Consider the following 19,367-nt stretch of genomic DNA (forward strand, 5'->3'; position numbering starts at 1 on the left):
TTCAAGGCTCTCGTTAATATACAATGCTACCCCTCCACCAATTCGATCCACTCTTATCACTATGATATAATTTGTACCCCGGTATGACAGTGTCCCACTGGTAAGCCTCCTTCCACCAGATCTCAGAGATGCCTATTATATCTAATTTTTCATTTGGTGCAATATATTCTAACTCTCCCATTTTATTTCTTAGGCTCCTGGCATTCGCATATAGACATTTCAAACTATGTTTATTGTTCTTATTTACATCATGCTCAATACTTCACAGTATTAATTTGCAATCTTTTGTCTGATTTTTATTTAAGGACACCTGATCTACTACGGTCTCTTTTGCAACCTCACTATCAGGATACCCTATCTTCCCTGTTTTGGTGATATCTTTGAAAGATACCTTATCCCGAACCATGTGCTTTTGAGCGACTGTCGGCCTTCCCCCATTTCTAGTTTAAAAGCTGTTCTATCTCCTTTTTAAATGCCGACGCCAGCAGCCTGGTCCCACCCCACCCTGGTTAAGGTGGAGCCCATCCTTTCGGAATAGGCTCCCCCTTCTTCAGAATGTTGCCCAGTTCCTAACAAATCTAAAACCCTCCTCCCTGCACCATCGTCTCATCCACGCATTGAGACTCCCTCTCTCCCACATTTTCCTATGTCATTGGTACCCACATGTACCAAGACAGCTGACTCCTCCCCAGCACTATCTAAAATCCTATCTAGGAATATTGTTTATAAATCTTTGCATTTGGCCAGTTTTTATTATTTGGCATCACACTGGTGGAATATTCTGCCATCAGAAATTAGGCTTCTGGGATCTTACTGACTCTTTTGAAAAGCACTGAAACCTTTTTTTGTTCCGGAGATTTTTGGATTCATCATAACGACACCGGGGCTGATATTCATACCATGGTACTTAGCCTGGCTAACTCCCACAGTCAGTGCTAATGCCAGATATTCAATGCCGTTTCTGATGACCGGCATTGAATATCAGTTTATTTTTTGACCGGATTGAACTTAACTGGCCAATCCAATATTTGGCCCTGGCCGGTTAAATTCAGACCGGCCAAAGATATGCTAGCTATACACACGGCCAAAAATGGCCACCAAACCCACGATAAAAATCAGCAGATAGCCGGTTATATCGCACAATTTAATCAGCTAGCTTCTAACTGGAGATATTCAGCAGGAGATAGTCTGTCATCCCCCACTGAATGTTGGTGGATAGCCGGCTTGAGGACATTTAACTGGCCAGGTGCCAATCATGGCCAGTTAAATGCTTTTGAATATCAGACAGACTGTGTTTTCTTTTGGCTTTCTTTAATTCTATTGTGCTTCTTTAGCTTTTTACAAATTGTAAGCCACATTGAACTTTACAGCTGATGTGGGATAGAAATGGCTAATAATGTGATAATTTAATAGTGACAACTGAAAATGCCTGGTTAGCACCTAAGTCAAAACCGGCTACTTTGTGGTGTTCCACAGTGGAGCCAGCACTTATCTGGTTAAGCACCAATTTTCAGCACTTATCGGCTATTATAACTGCATAAATAAGACTGCGTAAAATGCAGTTCTAGCTTTATGTAGCTCTTCATAACTGGTTAAGTGCCAAATATTGCACTTAACTGGCTATATTTTTGCTGGCTTTATATACCCGGAAATTTAATGCCAGAGCCCGGATGTGGCCCAACATTGAATTTCTAGGTAAAATGCTGGCAACAGTCAGCAAAATGCTGATAGTCGCCGGCTGAATATCAGACCCGCCGTGTTCTGTCATTTGGCAATAATAGTGCACACTATGTGGAAACAGTGAGCACTATTTAATAAATAGAGTGTACTCTTGTGGAACAAACTACACATGGGGCTAGATGCTGAAAAAAGTGCTATTCTGTAATCCATACTTAAAGTTAGGCATGGTTTATAGAATAGCGGAATTCGTGCCTAACTTTAGATGCAGCCATTTTCACCAACTGAAATATGGTACAAATGTACACACCTATATTAGGTGCTTATCCCCATTATTCTATAACAATGCACATTAATTTTAAGAATGCCACCGTTAAGCCCATGACTCTCCCATTTTTGCGCCCCCTTTTTCAGATTGCATGTAAATTTTAGGCATGTAAATTCCAATTAAATCTTATTGATGCCATTAATTGCTTGTTAAAAAGCCAATTGGTGCTAACTAGCTCATTAAATTGCATACGCAAACTAGGCGCATGCCCAAATTTGCATACACAATTTTTGGTGACTTTTATAGAATTAGGGGGATGGTGTGAATAACTCTGCATGCACAAACTAGTGCATAGGTGCAAACTCAGGGAAAAACAGAACAATGAGTTCATTAGGTGGCATCAGTGTAAAATAGCATCTGCAACAATCAGAGCCTGTTCCTACCTTTAACCCAGGTAGTTTTTTCTCTTTGCCTCCCTCCTCTTTCAATAATTGTGGGTGGAGGGGGGAAGTATTAAGGTCTCTTATCTGCTACTGGCTCTTTCTAGGTTTTTGGAATAATTTTGACTCTCCTATAAGTCTTTTCTTAAGTATTTGTCTTTTCTGTATATCTTGACTAGATTATAAACTTTACTGTATAGAAACTGTCCTTCATGTTATTTGTACAGTGTTGCCTACATCTAGTAGCATAGAGAAATTAGTAGTAGGGAAATTACAAATTTTTTGTTTTACCTTATTGTGTGGACTGACAATGATATGTGAGTAATGAACATTATATTATCCTTCGTGTACACAGAATTCTATAAGGGGAGCGAACAAGAGGAAAGTCAAGAGGATGATGATTGTTCCACCTGTGATGTACATCTGATATGTGAAGAGAGTTGTCAGCATGATCTTGGATTGCAAACACAGGGGTAAGATGAAAAGCTGCCCTGAACAGAGAGAGTGCTTTCATAGGGAACACTACTGGCAGAAGCTGAGACTGCATCATTCTCTACAACAGCTCTTGATGGGGAGGCAGGAATTAACAGAGCTCCAAGCTTCCTTTACCACCTGCACTAATATAAAATGTAGCCTAACAATGACTATATTTGCAGCACACTGAAAACTGTCAATGTATCATATACCCACTATTATAATAGTTCTCCCAGATTTTAATATGTGTTGCAGGGACCAATGCATTTTGTTCCCCAAATTTTAATATATGTTGTATACCCCAAGCAGGAGCCTGTTCATTTTCTTTGTAAGGTATTTTGGGAGGGAAATACAAGACTGATGGACATGTCATTTGCAGCCCTTACCGGGAGGATGCTCAAGAGCTTGTCAACTATCGTTCTTCATCAGAGGAAGAGCCAGACTCAAGCCCCTGGCTTACGGCACAGTCCCCTATGTTCAGTTCTCATGGTAAGTAATAATGTACAGCATATCTCATTTCATTAAAGTGAAGGTATTGTGCCACAGTTAGGAAAGTGGGGATTTTAACCACCCTTCTTTTGCACCTTTTTTGTTTATATTTTGAGCAGTCCTTATTTTCTGTTTTTTTATGGTGTGCGCATTTTTTCAGTAGTTTTGTGCAAATGTGGAAAATTCTCAGGTACCTAGATACGTAAAAATCATTCTCCGAGGATAAGCAGGCTGCTTATTCTCTCATGTGGGTCGGCGTCAGCCCGGGAACCGGCAATTTTGCAAGCAAAAAATCAAAAAGTTTACCAGAGCCTTCTGGTGCGTGTGCAGCGCGCACCACGTCTTCCCGCCCATTGCGTGAGCATTCACACTCAGTTATTTTTTTCTCCACGGTGAGGTGCGGTCGAGTTTTACCCCGCTCCTCGCAGGCCCGGGAAAGAGTTTTCTGCGTTGTCTTTTTGCCTTATTTCTTTCTTTTATGTAAGTATGATTTACAGTTTACAGAAAAAAAAACTCCCGTAGTTTTCTTTACTTTTTTGCCCCGTTTAAAGTTTTCTTTGTTTTTCGACGCGACCGGCTCGTTTCCTTCTTTTCGTGCCCTTTTTTCTTTTAACAGGCACGATCGCGTCTTTTGATTTCGTCAAAGCTGTTTTTTCTTCCATGTCATCAAACATTGTACTCGATGCAACCGGACTATCTCGGGTACCGATACCCACGCTTGGCGTATCCAGTGCCTTGGGCCCGACCACAGCCCAGCCGCTTGCAGTCTGTGTCTTCGCATGAAGAAATGGACTCAAGCGTCTTGAGAGGCCCAACGAGAGAAGCTTTTTGAGGCTCAGTCCGGTCCTTCGACATCAGTACTGAGGTCGGCGGCATCGACATCAAGGGACGCATCGACGTCGGGAGCGAAGGTAATGGCTGCGGAACAATCAACTCGTGCTGGGAGCAGTGAGGCATCAAGTGGGTCTCCACCTGTCTTGAGGCCTCCTGTTATGCAGGCCAAGGAGACAAGAGGATTCCACGTCTTCCTCTTCAGTACCAAGGAGTCACGGTGCCGGGAGCTCCAGGGCGTTGTCGAGGGATTCGGCATCCAAGAAATGTCGGCGCTGAGAGGATCACTCTCCCTCTATTCAGGAGGTGCCGATGCGTCGGTGTAGCAGCCCGGTACCTGCTCCTGAGCCTCAACAGTTTCTGCTACTGGCTCCTTTACTGACCCTGCAGCCTTGTCCGACGGTGGCTCTCAACGAGCGCATCAGGGCTCTGCTTCCAGAGCTTCTGGAGGGGTTCCTGCGCCAGTCTGCTTCGGTGTCGGGGGTGCTTGCACCTTCCGTACCATCTGCTGCAGCAGCATCTGGCCCTTCGCCTGTGGTGAGATCCCCGACCTCGGTGCCGCGTGCGGCATTGGTGTCGGCTGCCATCCTGGTCGACTCCCCTTCGACGTCGGTGGAGGAAGCTTCACCAGAGTCCAAGCGGGTGTCGACTACTCGGCACCGCCATCTAGGACGTCGTTCCTCGGCGTCAAGGCAGGCTCAGTTTCGACTGCTCTGAGAGATGTCTTGTCCGATACTGAAGATGAGCATTCGTGGGAGGAAGAGGAGGATCCCAGGTACTTTTCTTCTGATGAGTCCTATGGGATTCCTTCTGAGCCTGCCCCTCCACCAGAAAGGAGACTTTCTCCACCAGAGAGTCTATCCTTAACTTCCTTTTTCAGAGAAATGGCTGTGACTATTCCCTTCTCTATGGAGGTTGAGGATGAGCCCAGGGCTGAGATGCTTGAGGTCCTGAATTATCCTTCTCCACCTAGAGAGGCTGCAACGGCTCCTTTCCATAATGTACTGAAGGAAGTTCTTATGCAAAACTGGTCATTCCCTCTGTCTAATCCTGCGATCCCGAAAAGGACTGAATGCCAATATCGGATCCACGGGGAGCCTGGATTGATGAAGTCTCAGCTACCTCACAATTCCATGGTGGTGGACTCCGCTCTCAAAAGGGCCAAGAGTACTAGGGACTATGCCTCAGCGCCCTCAGGCAGAGAATCTAGAACCTTGGACTCTTTTGGGAGGAAGGTGTATCAGGCCGCTATGCTCGCTGCCAAAATCCAAACATACCAGCTCTTCACGAGCATCCACTTGCGGAACTCGGTGAGGCAACTGTCTAGCTTGGTTGATGCACTCCCTTCCAGAGTAGGCCAAGCCTTTTCGCCAGGTGGTCAGGCAGCAGAAGGCGTGTCAAAAATTCCTGGCCAGGGGTACGTTCGACACTTTTGATGTAGCATCCAGGATCGCTGCCCAAGGTATAGTGATGCGCAGACTCTCATGGCTGCATGTCTCTGACCTGGATCGTTCAGTCCAGCAGCGGATGGTGGATGTTCCTTGCCAGGGGGATAACCTTTTTGGTGAGAAAGTAGAGGATCTGGTTAAACAGTTCAAGAAGCACAAAATGATGCTATGGATTCTCTCTCCCGCCAGCTGTCTTCTGCTACTACCTCCTCATCTAGGAGGTTTATTGGAGGGAAGAGAAGTGCTCCCTATTCCTATGCTAGGCGTAGGTACACTCCTGCTTCTAGGCAGCCTGTCCAGGCTCAGTCCCAGTGCGCTTGTTCACGTCAACAGTGTGCGCCTAAGGCCTCTGCAGCACCCCAGCAAAAGCAGAGGACGGGCTTTTGACTGGCTCCAGTTCAGCAAAGATGGCCTCTCATAACCTCCGACAGGTGGGTTCTTCAAATTGTCCAATCAGGATACACCTTCAATCTGGAATCCAAACCTGCAAATTGTCCACCGGGAGCTCATTCTTACAGTTCCCAGCTCAAACAGGTACTTGCAGAGGAACTCTCCGCCCTTCTGCAGGCCCAAGCGGTCGAACTCATTCCACCAGGGGAAGAAGGGCTGAGATTCTATTCCAGGTACTTCCTTGTGCAAAAGAAAACAGGGGGGGATGCGTCCCATCCTAGACCTAAGGGCCCTGAACAAATTTCTAGTCCGAGAAAAGTTCAGGATGGTTTCCCTAGGCACTCTTCTTCCCATGATTCAGGAAAATGATTGGCTATGCTCTCTGGACTTAAAGGATGCTTACACCCACATCTTGATACTCCCAGCTCAAAGGAAATATCTTCGATTTCGGCGAGGAACACAGCATTTTCAGTACCGTGTACTGCCTTTTGGCCTGGCATCTGCACCCAGAGTGTTTACCAAATACCTAGCTATAGTCGCAGCGTCACTACACAGACTGGGAGTACATGTGTTTCCTTATCTCGACGATTGGCTGGTGAAGAGCACCTCGAAGGAAGGTGCTCTGAAGTCCATGCGAATGACTATGCGGGTGCTAGAGCTACTTGGGTTCGTCAGAAATTGTCCCAAGTCCCATCTCACCCCAGTCCAAAAATTGGAATTCATTGGAGCCCTGTTGAACACTCAGACAGCTCGAGCTTATCTTCCCGAGGCAAGGGCGGACAACCTTCTGTCCCTGGTGTCCATAGTTTGAGCGTCTCAACAGATCACGGCTCAGCAGATGTTGAGACTTCTGGGGCACATGGCCTCCACAGTTCATGTAACTCCCATGGCACGTCTACATATGGGATCAGCTCAATGGACCCTAGCTTCCCAGTGGTATCAAGCTGCAGGGGATCTAGAGTATGTGATCCAGCTGTCCACCGACTTCCGGAATTCTCTTCAGTGGTGGACGATTTGATCCAATTTGACCATTGGGTGACCATTCCAAGTTCCTCAGCCAGAGAAATTGCTGACGATGGATGCATTTCTCCTGGGGTGGGGAACTCATGTAGATAGGCTCCACACTCAGGGAGCTTGGTCCTTTCAGGAAAAAGGTCTGCAGATCATCCTCCTGGAATTAAGAGCGATCTGGAACGCTCTAAAGGATTTCGGAGATCAGCTGTCCAACCAAGTTATCTTAATTCAGACACACAATCAGGTTGCCATGTACTACACCAACAAGCAGGGGGGCACTGGATCTCGCACTCTGTGTCAGGAAGCCATCCAGATGTGGCTTTAGGCACACCGTCAGGGCATGTACCTTCAAGCCACTTATCTGGCAGGTGTAAACAACAGTCTGGCCAACAGACTGAGCAGGATAATGCAACCTCATGAGTGGTCACTGAGCATGAACGTAGTCTGCAAGATCTTCCGAGTGAGGGGCACCCCCTTGGTGTATCTTTTTGCCACTCAGATCAATCACAAGGTCTCTCAGTTCTGTTCCAGGCTTCAGGCCCACGACAGGCTAGCGTCAGATGCCTTTCTCCTACATTGGGGGACAGGCCTTCTGTATGCGTATCCTCCCATACCTCTAGTAGGGAAGACTTTGCTGAACCTCAAGCGACACTGTGGAACCATGATCCTGATTGCACCCTTCTGGTTGCGTCAGGTTTGGTTCCCTCTTCTTCTGGAGTTGTCCTCCTAGGAACCGTGGAGATTGGACTGTTTTCCAACCCTCATTACTCAGAATGAGGGGTCGCTTCTACATCCCATCCTCCAGTCTCTGGCTCTCACGGCCTGGATGTTGAGAGCTTAGAATTCGCCTCCTTGGGTTTTTCAGAGGGTGTCTCCCGAGTCTTGCTTGCTTCCAGGAAAGATTCCACGAAGAGGCGTTACTCTTTCAAATGGAGGAGGTTTGCCTTCTGGTGTGACAGCAAGGCCCTAGATCCTATTTCTTGGCCTACATAGACCCTGCTTGAATACCTTCTACATTTGTCAGAATCTGGTCTCAAGACCAACACCGTAAGAGTTCACCTTATTGCGATTACTGCTTATCACCGTGTAGAGGGTAGGCCTATCTCTGGACAGTCTTTAGTTGTTTGCTTCATGAGAGGTTTGCTTTTGTCAAAGCCCCCTGTCAAACCTCCACCAGTGTCATGGGATCTCAACGTCGTTCTTACCCAGCTGATGAACGCTCCTTTTGAGCCACTGAATTCCTGCCATCTGAAGTACTTGACCTGGAAGTTCGTTTTCGTGGTGGCTGTTACTTCAGCTCGTAGAGTCAGTGTGCTTCAGGCCTTGGTAGTGCATGCACCTTATATCAAGTTCCATCACAACAGAGTAGTCCTCTGCACGCACCCTAAGTTCCTACCGAAGGTGATGTCGGAGTTCCATCTGAACCAGTAAATTGTCTTGCAAACATTTTTTCCCCGTCCTCATACCTGCCCTGGCGAAAGCAGTTTGCACACCTTGGACTGCAAGAGAGCGTTGGCCTTTTACGTGGAGCGGACAAAGTCCTTTAGACAGTCCGCCCAGTTGTTTGTTTCTTTTGATCCCAACAGGAGGGGAGTCGCCATCCCAAAACACACAATCTCCAATTGGCTTGCAGATTGCATATCCTTCACTTACGCCCAAGCTGGGCTGACTCTGGAGGGCCTTGTCACGGCTCATAATGTTAGAGCCATGGCTGCGTCAGTGGCTCACTTAAAGTCAGCCTCCATTGAGGAGATTTGCAAGGCTGCAACATGGCCATCACTACTACTACTACTACTACTTAACATTTCTAGAGCACTACTAGGGTTACGCAGCGCTGTACAATTTAACAAAGAGAGACAGTCCCTGCTCAAAGAGCTTACAATCTAATAGACAAGTGAACGGTCGGTCCGATAGGGGCAGTCAAATTGGGGCAGTCTGGATTCACTGAACGGTAAGGGTTAGGTGCCGAACGCAGCATTGAAGAACGCAGTCCACACATTTACTACTGCCTTCAGCAGGATACACGACGCGACAGTCGGTTTGGGCACTCGGTGCTGCAGAATCTGTTCGGGGTCTAGAATCCAACTCCACCCCCCTAGGCCCATTTTTGTTCTGTTCCAGGCTGCACTCTCAGTTAGTTGTTTATGGTTTCAGGTCAATCTATGTTATGTTCTCGCCGTTGCGAGGCCCAATTGGCCAATGTTCATTGTTTTGAGTGAGCCTGGTTGCTAGGGATACCCTACATGTGAGAACAAGCAGCCTGCTTGTCCTCGGAGAAAGCGAGGATACATACCTGTAGCAGGTATTCTCCAAGGACAGCAGGCTGATTGTTCTCACAAACCCGCCCACCTCCCCTTTGGAGTTGTTGTTCGTTTATTATTTGCTTTTTGATTAAACTGAGCGAGAACGCTCATGCGACGGGTGGGAAGACGGTCCGCGCCTGCGCGGTGCGCACTGCAAGTGCACCAGAAGGCTCTGGCAAACTTCTTTGATTTTTTGCTTGTAAAATTGCCGGTTCTCGTGCCGACGCAGACGACCCACATGTGAGAACAATCAGCCTGCTGTCCTTGGAGAATACCTGCTACAGGTTCTACAGGGGGTCCTCTTCCTCCTCTTGGGTGGAGCCGGCAAGTCTGCGGGGCTCCCAGGATTCCAGGACAGAATACTGCTCATACTAGGACTCAGGGCCAAAGTATTTTATTGTCAAGGCAATTTCATACCAAAAATCAGAGGAGTGTGGTAGCCATGTTAGTCCACTCTTAAGGTTATCAATAGAAATCAAACAAAATAAAACAGGACACTGTACCAGTGACTTCACAGTGAGAATCCTGAAAGGTAACTTTAAAACCATACAAGAACGTAAGACCTTTGAAGTCAGAATGATTGAATATTTTAACACCCAACAGAAAGGACTTAACAAGGATCTGGGGTTCCTAGCCCATTATAAACCATAAAGCTGTATTTCTCTGTTGATCACCCCACCCCTCACCTATCCACACCCATCCTGTTAGAATATCAATGATATGCTTTGATGTCCTCATGCATACCTCCTACCCACCCCCATCCTCCCACCCTGTCAGACTGTCATAGTAATGCTTGAATGTTTTCACTTATATACACTGTCAGCTAGCACATTTGCTTATTTCCGATCTGACGAAGAAGGGCAACCTTCGAAAGCTAATCAAGAAATGTATTAAGTTATGTCCAATAAAAAAAGTATCATCTTATTTTCTTTTTCATGTTTTATTTTGTTTGATTTCTATTGATACCAAAAATCATAATTCTTCCTAACAAAAGGTACAGCCCTCTTAATATAGTCTTCAAAAGAAAAAGGTACAGTCCTCATAAGATAATCTTCAAAAGAAAAAAGGTACAGTCCAGGTCCCCAAAATCCCTCAGCAAACGCTCAGCTCCTCCTCAGGTCTTCTATTAGGGCATTAGCTTTCCCTTCCCCCTCCTTCAGAAGGGTTTAGTAAGAGTTCAGCACACTTCCAATATAGCACAACAGTTCAGAACAAATCTTCATGGACAGTCTTTGTACATCAAACCAATACCACAAATCACCTGCCTTTTCACAGCACAGAGGGGAACCCTGTAAGGAGCAGGGTTGGCAGTTTGTCCCACCTCTCAGCACCACGCCTCCTCCACTGCCTTCATGTGCTGGGCAGGGCAACCTTTGAATTCTCCCACTCCATGGTAGCTGGTTCCTCTCCCTTGGGCAGCTCTAGTGGCAGGCTCCTTCCACATATACTCCATGGAATCTCTCTCCATTCATTTCCCCTCTCTCCTGGTGACTGAGAGCCTCCAGGAAATCTGCTCTTCCCTTCTCACAGCTGGGGGGAATTATATACTGATGGCGAAAGCCAGGGAAAATGAGCTTCATCCTTCCCTCTCCCTCTAGTGGGGAAGGGAGTAACAGGCTCACCCTGCCTCGAGCCATTGCTCCCCCTGCTGGGGCTGGGAATCCATTCCATCTTTTTAAGACTACTCTCTTCTCTCATTTTTGAAGGACTTGTGGGACCCGTAGTTCTGGGCTCAACTGCTTCACTGGGGAATCTCAGGGGCTTGCCTTGTCACAAGGTATGTATCTTCGCTTTCTTTGAGGACAAGCAGGCTCAGTTATTCTCACAAGTGGGTCGATGATCCACATTGGCCCAGGAACTGTCATTATGCACAGCAAAAAAAAAAGCTTTCCTAGAGCTTTCTATCGTGTATGCAGCACCGCACCACGCATGCGTGGAGTGCCTTCCCACCCATCACGCAACCGTGTTCCTCAGTTAGTTTTTTTCCACGTGAGGAGCAGCGATTCTCCTCTGTGGCTCTACTTCCCAGGAAAGAGCCTTCGTTTTCAGTGCCTTTTTGGCTGTTTTTTCTCCCTTTCCTTCTTGTTTTCATTAAAAAAAAAAAACAAAGCCTTATTTTTCTTTAGTTGTTTTTTGGCCCGCCGTTTAAGTTTCCTTTATTTTTTCATTGCGGGCCGTATTTAGGCTTGCTCAGCCAGGGTAACCCCTGGTTTTTTTGTGCCTTTATTTTTTTTTTCATAGGCACAATCGAGTTTTTTTTTTTTATTTTGCTGAGTCCGTCTTCCCTTCCATGTCATTGAAGACTCCCAGTGGCTTCAAATGTTGTACTCAGTGTAACCGGACCATTTGGCTCCCAATAAGTGTCGGCGCCAGGAGGAGCGGTCCCCCTCTATTCAGGAGGTGCCGGTGCGCCTGTCTCCCAGCAGCTGAGATCCTGCTCCCACACCCCAGGCGGTTTGGCAACCTGAGCCCGCACCGGCCCCACAGCCTTTACCGATGACAGCTCTCAACGAGCAACTCTGGGCCTTGCTCCCAGAGCTTTTTGAGGCCTTTATGCAGCGATGTGCATTGGCATCGGGGGGTGCCTGCGCAAACCATGCCTTCTGCTGTGGCCCCGCCTGCGGTGTGGCCTCCACCACCAGTGCCACTTGTGGTCCTGGTGTTGACTGCCATCCAGGCCGGTTCTCCTTCGACGACGGTGGAGGGAGCTTCGCCAGAGTCAAGGCAAGAACCGACTCCTCGATGCTATGGGTCCTCGAAATCGAGGTGGGCGTGGTCTTGGACATCCCTTAGGGAAGTATTATCCGACACTGAGGAGGGAGTGCTTGTGGGAGTCTGAAGAAGATCCCAGGTATTTTTCCTGCAATGAGTCCTATGGGATTCCTTCAGAACCTTCCCCTCCACCTGAGGGAAGGCTATCACCTCCTGAAAGTCTCTCTTTCACCTCGTTTGTACAGCAAATGTCTGAGGCCATAGCCTTTCCAGTATAAGTGGAGGATGAGCCCAGGGCTAAGATGATAAAGGTCCTGGACTACAGCTCTCCAGCTAAGGAGGCAGTGATGGCGCCTCTCGATGAGGTACACAAGGCAGTCCTCGCATGGAACTTGGCATCCCCTCTGTCTGTTCTTGTGGTCCCCAAGAAAATTAACACCCAATATTGGATCCATGGGGAACCTGGGTTGGAGAGATCTCAGTTACCCCACACCTCCGTGGTGGTGGATGACACTCTCAACAGAGCCAAGAGTACTAGGGACCATGCTTCGGCTCCCCCAGGCAGAGAAGCTAGGACCTTGGACTCTTGGGAAAAAAATGTTTCAGGCCACGATGCTCATCACCCATATTCAGTCATACCAGCTCTTCAAAGCATCTACTTGCAGAACTCTGTGAGGAAGCTGTCTGACTTGGTTGATGCACTCCCTCTGGAGCACGCCGAGCCTTTTCGCCAGCTGGTCAGGCAGCAGAAGGCGTGTCACAAGTTCTTGGCCAGGAGCACTTACGACACTTTTGACGTGACATCCAGAATCTCTGCCCAGGGTATTGCGAATCTCATGGCTGCATGTCTCTGACCTGGACCATTCGGTCCCACAGAGAATGGTGAATGCCCCATACCAGGGGGATAATCTTTTTGAAGAGAAGGTTGAGGAACTGGTTGACCAGATCAAGAAGCATACTGATGCTATGTCTTCTCTCTCTCGCCGGGCGCCTTTTGCGACCACCTCCTCATCTAGGAGGTATTTTGGTGGGTCCCGTAGTACTTCTTACCCCTTCTCTAGGCGTAGATATGCTCCAGCCTGCTCAGCCTACTCCCCAGCACACTCGTTCTCGTCAACAGCTTTCGTTTAAGGCCCCTGCTGCTCCCCAGCAAAAGCAAGGGACGGGCTTTTGACTGGCTCCAGCAGAGCATAGCCACCATAAAAGTGTCCGTCCAATGCAAGTTTATGTTTGACTTGTAAATGTATTATAAAAGCATTAATAAAAAATAAAAAAAAAGTGTCCGTGCCAGATGACTTACCGGTTGGGGGGGAGGTTAAAGTTTTTTCACCAAAGGTGGCCTCTCATAACCTCCGATCAGTGGGTTCTTCAAATAGTCCGGTTCGGATACTCCCTCAATTTGATACCGAAACCGCCAAATTGCCCACCGCGAGCTCAGTCCTTCAGCTCCCACCACAAGCAGGTACTTGGAGAGGATCTCTCCGCCCTTCTAAGCGCCAATGCGGTCGAGCCCGTGCCACCAGGGCAGGTAGGGCAGGGATTCTATTCCAGGTACTTCCTTGTGGAAAAGAAAACGGGGGATGCGTCCCATCCTAGACCTAAGGGCCCTGAACAAATATCTGGTCCAAGAGAGGTTCAGGATGCTTTCCCTGGGCACCCTTCTTCCCATGATTCAGGAAAACGATTGGCTATGCTCTCTGGACTTAAAGGATGCTTATACTCATATCCCGATACTGCCAGCTCACAGGCAGTATCTTCGATTCCGTCTGGGAACACGGCATTTTCAGTACTGTGTGCTACCCTTTGGTCTCGCCTCTGCCTGTTCACGAAATGCCTGGCGGTAGTGTCAGCGTCTCTACGCAGCCTGGGAGTGCATGTGTTCCCTTATCTCGACGATTGGTTGGTGAAGAACACCTCAGAGACAGGAGCTCTACAGTTAATGCAGATGACTATTCAACTCCTGGAGCTACTAGGGTTTGTGATAAATTACCCAAAGTCCCACCTTCTTCCAGTTCAAAGACTAGAATTCATAGGAGCTCTGCTGGATTCACGGACGGCTCGTGCCTACCTTCCAGAGCAGAGGGCCGACAATCTCCTGGCCCTCGTCTCTTGGGTACGAGCCTCTCAGCAGATCACAGCTCAGCAGATGTTGAGATTGCTCAGCCACATCGCCTCCACAGTTCATGTGACTCCCATGGCTCGTCTTCACATGAGATCAGCTCAATGGACCCTAGCTTCCCAGTGGTACCAAGCTGCTGGAATTCTAGACGACGTAATCCGATTGTCCACGAGTTTTCTCCAATCCCTGCATTGGTGGACAATTCGATCCAATTTGACCCTGGGACGTCCCTTTCAAATTCCTCAGCCACAAAAAGTGCTGACCATGGATGCGTCTCTCCTGGGGTGGGGAGCTCATGTCAATGGGCTTCACACCCAGGGGAGTTGGTCCCTCCAGGAAAAACTGGAGTTGCCAGCGGTCTGGAACGTACTAAAGGCTTTCAGGGATCGGCTGTCCCATCAAATTATTCAAATTCAGACATAAGTACATAAGTAATGCCACACTGGGAAAAGACCAAGGGTCCATCGAGCCCAGCATCCTGTCCACGACAGCGGCCAATCCAGGCCAAGGGCACCTGGCAAGCTTCCCAAACATACAAACATTCTATACATGTTATTCCCGGAATTGTGGATTTTTCCCAAGTCCATTTAGTAGTGTTTTATGGACTTGTCCTTTAGGAAACCATCTAACCCCCTTTTAAACTCTGCTAAGCTAACCGCCTTCACCACGTTCTCCGGCAACGAATTCCAGAGTTTAATTACGAGTTGGGTGAAGAAACATTTTCTCTGATTTGTTTTAAATTTACTACACTGTAGTTTCTTCGCATGCCCCCTAGTCCTAGTATTTTTGGAAAGCGTGAACAGACGCTTCACATCCACCTGTTCCACTCCACTCATTATTTTATATACCTCTATCATGTCTCCCCTCAGCCGTCTCAATCAGGTTGCCATGTATTACATCAACAAGCAGGGGGGCACCGGATCTCGCCCCCTGTGTCAGGAAGCAGTCAGAATGTGGCTTTGGGCTCGCCAACACGGCATGTTTCTCAAAGCCACGTATCTGGCAGGCGTAAACAACAGTCTGGCCGACAGGTTGAGCAGGATAATGCAACCTCACGAGTGGTCATTCAGTTCCATAGTGGTGTGCCGGATCTTCCAAGCGTGGGGCACACCCTTGGTGGACCTCTTTGCCATTCGAGTCAACCACAAGGTCCCTCAGTTCTTTTCCAGACTTCAGGCCCATGGCAGGCTAGCGTCGGATGCCTTTCTCCTTCACCACCTCTGGTGGGGAAGACTTCACTGAAACTCAAGCAGGATCACGGAACCATGATTCTGATTGCGCCTTTTTGGCCCCGTCAGATCTGGTTCCCCCTTCTTCTGGAGTTGTCCTTCGAAGAACCGTGGAGATTGGAGTGTTTTCCAACACTCATCACTCAGAACGAGGGGGCGCATCTGCATCCCAACCTCTAGTCCCTGGCTCTCACGGCCTGGATGTTGAGAGCGTAGACTTCGCCTCCTTGGGTCTGTCAGAGGGTGTCTCTCGTATCTTGCTTGCTTCCAGAAAAGATTCCGCTAAGAAGAGTTACTTCTTTTTGTGGAGGAGGTTTGCCGTTTGGTGTGACAGCAAGGCCCTAGATCCTCGCTCTTGTCTTACACAGACCCTGCTTGAATACCTTCTACACTTGTCTGAGTCTGATCTCAAGACCAATTCTGTAAGGGTTCATCTTAGCGCAATTAGTGCTTATCATTACCGTGTAGAGGGTAAGCCGATCTCAGGACAGCCTTTAGTTGTTCGCTTCGTGAGAAGTTTGCTTTTGTCAAAGCCCCCCATCAAACCTCCTACAGTGTCATGGGATCTCAATGTCGTTCTCACCCAGCTGATGAAACCTCCTTTTGAGCCACTGAATTCTTGCCATCTGAAGTACTTGACCTGGAAGGTCATTTTCTTGGTGGTAGTTACTTCAGCTCGTAGAGTCAGTGAGCTTCAAGCCTTGCTAGCCCATGCTCCATACACCAAACATCATCATAACAGAGTAGTCCTTCGCACTCACCCTAAGTTCTTGCCGAAGGTGGTGTCGGAGTTCCATCTGAACCAGTCAATTGTCTTGCCAACATTCTTTCCCCGTCCTCATACCTGCCCTGCTGAGCGTCAACTGCCCACATTGGACTGCAAGCGAGCATTGGCCTTCTATCTGGAGCGGACAAGCCCCCACAAACAGTCCACCCAATTGTTTGTTTCTTTTGATCCCAACAAGAGGGGTGTGGCTGTTGGGAAACGCACCATTTCAAATTGGCTAGCAGATTGCATTTCCTTCACTTATGCCCAGACTGGGCTGACTCTTGAGGGTCATGTCACGGCTCATAATGTTAGAGCCATGGCTGCGTCAGTGGCCCACTTGAAGTCAGCCGCTATTGTAGAGATTTGCAAGGCTGCGACGTGGTCATCTGTCCACACATTCACATCTCATTACTGCCTACAGCAGGATACCCGATGCGACAGTCGGTTTGGGCAGTCGATGCTTCAGAATCTGTTTGGGGTTTAGAATCCAACTCCTCCCCCCTAGGCCCATTTTTATTCTGTTCCAGGCTGCACTCTCAGTTAGTTGGTTAGTTGTTAGGTCAATCTCAGTTATGTCCTTGCCGTTGCGAGGCCCAATTGACCATGTTTCTTGTTTTGAGTGAGCCTGGGGGCTAGGGATACCCCATCAGTGAGAACAAGCAGCCTGCCCTCCTCCCCTTCGGAGTTGTGTCTTCCCTTTTTTTGCTTTTTACTGGACTGACGAGCACGCTCGCGGTCGAGTGGGAAGACAGTCGCGCATGCGCAGTGCACACGGGATCGCGAGGCTAGCAAACTTTTGTTGCTAGGGAGAATTTCCGGTCCTGGGGCTGCCGTGGACGTCACCCACATGTGAGAACAATCAGCCTGCTGTCCTCGGAGAATACCTTCTACAGGTATGTAGCTTTCGCTTTATATGGGGAGCCCGAAGAGCAAGAATAGGCTACAATAAGTTGACATGAGCGTAATAAAGGAGGAGTAGGCTTGCCAGACTTACGTCTGTACAACATAGCAGCACTTATGAGATGGGTATATGAAATTCATACGGGGCAAACTAAATTTGCGCCTGCAGGGACTTGGGACAGTGGGCGGGAGGTGATATCGATCTTTAATGCCTTGCATTGCAGGAGTAAAAAAGTTAAATTTCCTGTATTAGTCCGCCCGCTGAAAAAGGCTTGGGATTGGTGGAGGAATATAATCGGAGGGGTACATCCCCTTTTGTGGAAATTTTGCATAACCCAGAGTTTGGAGCGAGCTATCCAGGGTCTCCTTTTGAGGGTTGGTTCAAGGGGGGCTGCAGATATATTGGGCAAGTGGTTGAACTGGGAAACGGTGGATGCCCAACTTTCTCTGACTGTCAAAAAGCATGGAATCTTCCCCAAAAGTATTTTTACTCATTTTTGCAGCTGAGACACTATTTGGACTCCCAAAGGAGCAAAAGTGGTGCTTATGCTTCTTTTACAGCTCTAGATCAATGGTTTATGCAAATACCTGGTCACAATACTCTATGGTACAAGGAGGGGAGAGACCGCAGGCCTTCCCCGTATTTTGGTATGCAGCAGGAGGAATGGAGTACAGGGCAGTATCTTCACCCAACGCATAATTAAACAATGGAATTCGTTGCCGGAGAACGTGGTGAAGGCAGTTAGCTTAGCAGAGTTTAAAAAGGGGTTAGACGGTTTCCTAAAGGACAAGTCCATAAAACACTACTAAATGGACTTGGGAAAAATCCACAATTCCAGGAATAACACGTATAGAATGTTTGTATGTTTGGGAAGCTTGCCAGGTGCCCTTGGCCTGGATTGGCCACTGTCATGGACAGGATGCTGGGCTCGATGGACCCTTGGTCTTTTCCCAGTTTGGCATTACTTATGTACTTAAGAACTGTCTAGATGTTACGCAGGCCTTCCGGGTCACACCAAACGTGGACTTACATGAGATTCAGTATAGAATATTGCATAATGCGTACATTACCAGATGTAAATGGAAGGCAATGGGCTTGTGGGATACAGACACGTGTAACATGCAACGTTAGCAGGGGGTCTTTAGTACGTCATTTCCTGGAGTGTGTCAAGCTTCAAGAGTATTGGCCTAAAGTGGTTGCGCTGCTGGAAAAGGTGCTGCAGAGCTCTTATGAGTGGACATATGAAATTATGCTGATGGGATCAGATGCGGAGCTGCAGGAGCAGGGGTTGAATAGTAATAAGTGTCAGTATGTACGGTTGGCGATGTTGCTGGCTAGGAAGGTAATATTACAGCACTGGATAAGCCAGCTCTCGCCACCTATCGAACAGTGGTATGGACAGTTGCATCAGATGGCTGAATGGGAGATTCGACAAACAGCCTACTTGGTACATAAGGCATCTAGGGAGTATAATGGTATATGGAAGCGCTGCTTAGAATGCATTACAAACCGTCCTCTAAATAGTACTTCTGCTGGAGTTTCTACTGTGGGCTCTTAAACTTCTTCCTAAGAGAGTAATCCTGGACAGGAGGAGGGTGGGAAAGAGGGGGGTACAAGGGTGGGGGGAAACAGTGGGTTGGGAGAGATTGGGGGGGGGGGGGGGGAGAGTAAAGCATAGAATGGTGCTTGGGTATGTTAATTGGAAAACGGCTAGACATATTTCCAATACAGTGAATAATATGTGTATTGTATCCTATAGATGCTACTATGTTAGTATTATCGTCTGCCATTGGTTTGTTTTTGCTTCTTGTTTGTATTGGCATGCTCTGCTTGTTAATAATAAAAAGATTACTCAAAAAAAAAAAAGAGACAGTGAGCTTCAGGCCTTAGTAGTGGATGCACCTTATACTAAGTTTCATCACAACAGAGTAGTCCTCCACACGCACCCTAAGTTCCTCCGAAGGTGGTGTCGGAGTTCCATCTGAACCAGTCAGTTGTCTTGCCAACATTTTTTCCCATCCTCATGTCCACCCTGGCGAAAGCAACTTGCACACCTTGGACTGCAAGAGAGCATTGGCCTTTTACGTGGAGCGGACAAAGCCCTTCAGACAGTCTGCCCAGTTGTTTGTTTCATTCGATCCCAACAGGAGGGGATTCGCCATCGTAAAACGCACAATCTCCAATTGGCTAGCAGACTGCATATCCTTCACTTATGCCCAAGCTGGGCTGACTCTGGAGGGCCATGTCACGGCTCACAATGTTAGAGCCATAGCTGCGTCAGTGGCTCACTTAAAGTCAGCTTC

General features: G+C 47.9%; 1 protein-coding gene across 1 annotated transcript in view; it reads left to right on the forward strand.

The window, feature by feature from the left end:
• BHMG1 (basic helix-loop-helix and HMG-box containing 1) overlaps positions 1–19,367 on the forward strand; it is a 474,014-nt gene that overhangs the window by 283,090 nt on the left and 171,557 nt on the right. Inside the window, 2 exon segments of the mRNA XM_030219977.1 lie at positions 2,752–2,858; positions 3,239–3,348. Coding sequence (XP_030075837.1) covers positions 2,752–2,858; positions 3,239–3,348 — 217 coding nt within the window.

This window comes from Microcaecilia unicolor, chromosome 11, assembly GCF_901765095.1.
Source record: "Microcaecilia unicolor chromosome 11, aMicUni1.1, whole genome shotgun sequence".
NCBI classification, from domain to species: domain Eukaryota; kingdom Metazoa; phylum Chordata; class Amphibia; order Gymnophiona; family Siphonopidae; genus Microcaecilia; species Microcaecilia unicolor.